Raw genomic sequence first — 3,937 nt, 5'->3', positions numbered from 1 at the left:
GCTATAGCTAGTATCCACTCTACAAAATGGCCAGGTCTTTAGCTCTCTCTCTCTGCTTGCTTGTTCTCTTTCATGGCTGCTCAGCCTATCGCCAACAATCTCCGTCCAGCCAGCAAAATGAGTGCATGCTGAACCAGATCCAAGCCCGCGAGCCCGACAACCGCATTGAGACCGAGGCGGGTCGGATCGAGTCATGGGACTACAACCAGGATGACTTCCAGTGCGCCGGAGTCGCCGTTCAGAGAATCACCGTCGAGCGCAACGGCCTTCACTTGCCTTTTTACACCAACAGTCCTCGCCTCCTTTACGTTGTCCAAGGTAATATCTAAACGTCGCTTTTTCTGATCAACTTATGACTAAATTGCATGTTGTGCTTGAGCAAGGTTAACTTACTGTCTTTTATACGTGATCTATTTCAGGTAGGGGTCAACTAGGAATGGTGATCCCCGGATGTCCCGAGACTTTCGAAGAAACCGAGCAATCTTACGAGGAACAACTACAGGGCTCGCAACAGCAAGGGCAAGGGCAACAAGGTCGCCAGCAAATTGGACGCCGACAAGGCCAACAGGGACAACAAGAGAGCTTCGAACAGCTAGACCGACACCAGAAAGTGCGACCCGTCAAGGAAGGTGACGTTATCGCCGTCCCCGCCGGAGTCACAACCTGGTCCTACAACGACGGTGACCAATCTCTTGTTTTCGTCTGTCTTCAAGACACCAGCAACCTTCACAACCAACTTGACCAAATCCCAAGGGTACCTTTTCTTATCAACGTTTTGATAATATATAATTATATATGGATTTTCTTACTGACACCTGATTATATATATGGATACAATGTTACAAAATCGTTTAACTCAATGGCTGCTTGATCTGTATGAGCAGCGATTCTATCTTGCTGGTAACCCACAAGATGAGTTCACCCAACAAGGCCAAAGCCGACATTCGATCGCGAGACAACAGGGAAAGATCAGACACCAACAACAGGGAAACAACAACAACAACGTCTTTGCCGGCTTCGACACCAGACTCCTTGCCGATGCTCTCAACATCGACCAACAGACCGCCCAACAGCTCCAGGGACAGAACGACAACAGGCCACAGATCGTTAGGGTTCAGGGACGCCTCGACTTCGTCCAGCCCCCAGAGTCAATGAGGGAGGAAAGACAACAACAAGGACGACAAGGACAGAATGGTTTTGAGGAGGTATTCTGCCACATGAAGATGAAGCAGAACATCGGCAAGCCTTCAATGGCTGACGTCTTCAGCCCACAAGCCGGTCGCATCAGCGTCCTCAATGGCCTTAGCATGCCCGTTCTCAGGCACCTCCGTCTCAGCGCTGAGAGAGGCTTCTTCTACAACGTGAGTATATATGCATGCATATTGATTTGTCTATCAACTAAGTCTAATCAAGTTATGGTGGAGTTTAATTTAGCAGTTTTAATTATGGTTATTATGTGGTACATGCAGAACGCTATCTACAGCCCACACTGGAACTTGAACGCCCATGAAGTGTACTACGTCATCAGGGGCAGCGCTAGGGTTCAGGTGGTGAACGACAACGGTGAGACCATCTTGGACGACCAGGTCCGCCAGGGACAGCTCTTCATCGTGCCGCAGAACCACGCCGTGCTGCAAAAGGCCATGAGCAATGGATACGAGTACATTGCCTTCAAGACACAAGACAATGCCATAATCAACACCTTGGCTGGCAGGACCTCCGTCCTCCGGGCACTCCCCGACGTGGTCCTCGCCAATGCTTACCAGATGGACCGTCAGCAGGCAAGGAACCTCAAGTACAACAGGCAGGAGACTGTTGCCTTGAGCTCCTCAAGATCTTTCCAGTCCGAGAGGGCTAGTGCTTAAATATATCAATATATGTATGTAAAAATGTGATGCGGCATGTAGTGTTTTAGCATCAAGCTAGCTAAGGGGTAGAGTTCGTCAGTTCGAGGGAATAAAAGTGCCTTGTATGGCTCTTTTGTAGTATGGGAGATCCAATGTACTAAGTTATAGTACTAGCTGCTACGTATATGTACGTACTTGTAACGTTATGCTTTCTAATGAAGTTTTCACTTTTTTGGTTTGCCTTGATGATATACTCTTCCCTTTCATATTGCATATCTATGTGGTACGTTGACCCGAGTCGACGTTGATGAATAATTGGTATATCTTTAGTATATAACAAATTGACCAAAGCAAGCTGGTAGCTGCAGCTTCTTTTAGTGTATTGCTTAATTTGTTATATGGTTGATTCAACATTTAGACATTCTTTTGTTTTTTTAGAACAGAGAAGAAAAATAAAAGAATTGACAATTGTGTTATCTACTTATAGAACATAGGATAAGAAAAAAGAATAATCATAGAATAGGAGAAATGTAAAATGGGTTATATTTTGAAGACTCCAACATACCGCTCTCGCAGTCACTCTAACTTAATCTCAACTCATTACCCACAAGTCCACAACTATAAGCATCATCTTACACGCCAATTTGAAGTAGCTAGGTGGTTTTGCCTCAAAGCAAATTCGACAACAAGTTTGATAGATAAACTCTACGTAAGTACACACTACAGAGTGTTTAATCTTATTCTCAGTCTCAATTTCCGATTTGGTGCACGCATTTTATCATTACACTCGGTCTAATCTTATGTACTTGTAAACTTTGGCTTTTGTCATTTAACTTATTTGGAAAATACTTGCGTTCGGACTAGTTTATTTGGAAAATATTTGCGTTCGGACTAGTTTGTACGTGTGCGTCTGAACTCTTTCTTATTTACGTACCTATATATGGAGATCACCTCTGCAAAATTTCAATGTAAACAAACATTGTTTTCTAAGCCGAATGTATCAAACAAATGGACGACTGATCATGAGACTGTTAACTTTCACTAGAACTGTCAATTTGTTTAATGTAATCGACTAAGAAAACGATGTTTGTTTACATTGAAATTTTGTAGAGATGATCTATATAGGTTAATTCAACTTTTGAACGGTTAAGATTATGATTTGCATTGACAAAAGAAAGTAAATAAAAGAGAGTCCGGACGCACACATACGTACTTAGTCCGGACGAACGTATTTTCCGACTTATTTCCCGGTGCTACTCCATTATTCCTACTCAGTTATCCTGAAGCTAATTGTTCACTTTGATTAATAGGGTCCTTAATGATTGGGATATATATAGCTACGTACTCTCGAGCTTTACGAATCAATTAGCACAGAAAAGCTTCAAACCATTGTAATAGAAAGAAATAAGAAAGTTTATTATAGAAACTGTACGTACGTGCTTAATGATCATCGCTAAGGACAACTAGTAGCTAAAGATTGCCTTGCGTCCTTCGTTTGACAAGATCGAATAAGTGGCCAAATTCAAATTACTGAGAGATCCATATATGAACCCTAAACGGCTAATTAAGCCTTCAGAGGTTTTTAATTCACTTGTGGAAATGAATGCGTTTCATATGATTGATATCTAAGCTCAGGGTTAAATAGAGGAGGGGCGGTGAGTTCTCGGTTGTGATGGCCTATTTCATATCATATGAATCATATGTTTGGGATTGTACATGGGTGAGCACTTGATGCACCAAATCGATCGGTTAGTGACATAGGAACTAATATCCTTGTATTAACGTCAGGGTTTGATTCTGCATTTTTATTTTTATTTTATACGAAGGGTTTGATTCTGCATTGATGCAAATGAAATGCATGTCAATATATATGACAATATGACAAGTTTAAGGGATATTTGAAGGGCATATGTACGTATTAGCACAAAGTTTCAGGCCGTATGTGATAGTTTGATGATTTGCGTATCACTTCTTTGTTCCATCACTTCCATGTGCCATGTAATTATATATTTACTAGTGCTGAACTAACCTCTTGCGGTTGAAACCTATATATATATATATATATATATATATATATATATATATATATA

General features: G+C 41.8%; 1 protein-coding gene across 1 annotated transcript; it reads left to right on the top strand.

The window, feature by feature from the left end:
* LOC101311811 (legumin A-like) lies at positions 1-2,097 on the top strand. Its single transcript, XM_004289896.1, has 4 exons — positions 1-318; positions 420-754; positions 885-1,361; positions 1,470-2,097. The coding sequence occupies exons 1-4, from the start codon at positions 27-29 to the stop codon at positions 1,863-1,865; spliced, it is 1,500 nt and encodes a 499-aa protein (XP_004289944.1). The 5' UTR covers positions 1-26; the 3' UTR covers positions 1,866-2,097.
* Positions 2,098-3,937: the final 1,840 nt, after the last annotated feature.

The sequence above is a fragment of the Fragaria vesca genome, linkage group LG2 (genome assembly GCF_000184155.1).
Source record: "Fragaria vesca subsp. vesca linkage group LG2, FraVesHawaii_1.0, whole genome shotgun sequence".
In the NCBI taxonomy this organism is placed as follows: Eukaryota; Viridiplantae; Streptophyta; class Magnoliopsida; order Rosales; family Rosaceae; genus Fragaria; species Fragaria vesca.
Note: the sequence above shows the minus strand (reverse complement) of the source record. Positions and strands in the feature narration are given on the sequence as shown.

What these genes read in the sequence shown, in the direction of transcription:
- LOC101311811 (XM_004289896.1), top strand. Translation starts at nt 27, where the DNA reads ATGGCCAGGTCTTTAGCTCTCTCTCTCTGCTTGCTTGTTCTCTTTCAT. An exon ending in AACTTGACCAAATCCCAAGG is followed by an intron (nt 755 to 884) that starts GTACCTTTTCTT and finishes CTGTATGAGCAG; the next exon opens with CGATTCTATCTTGCTGGTAA. An exon ending in AGAGAGGCTTCTTCTACAAC is followed by an intron (nt 1,362 to 1,469) that starts GTGAGTATATAT and finishes TGGTACATGCAG; the next exon opens with AACGCTATCTACAGCCCACA.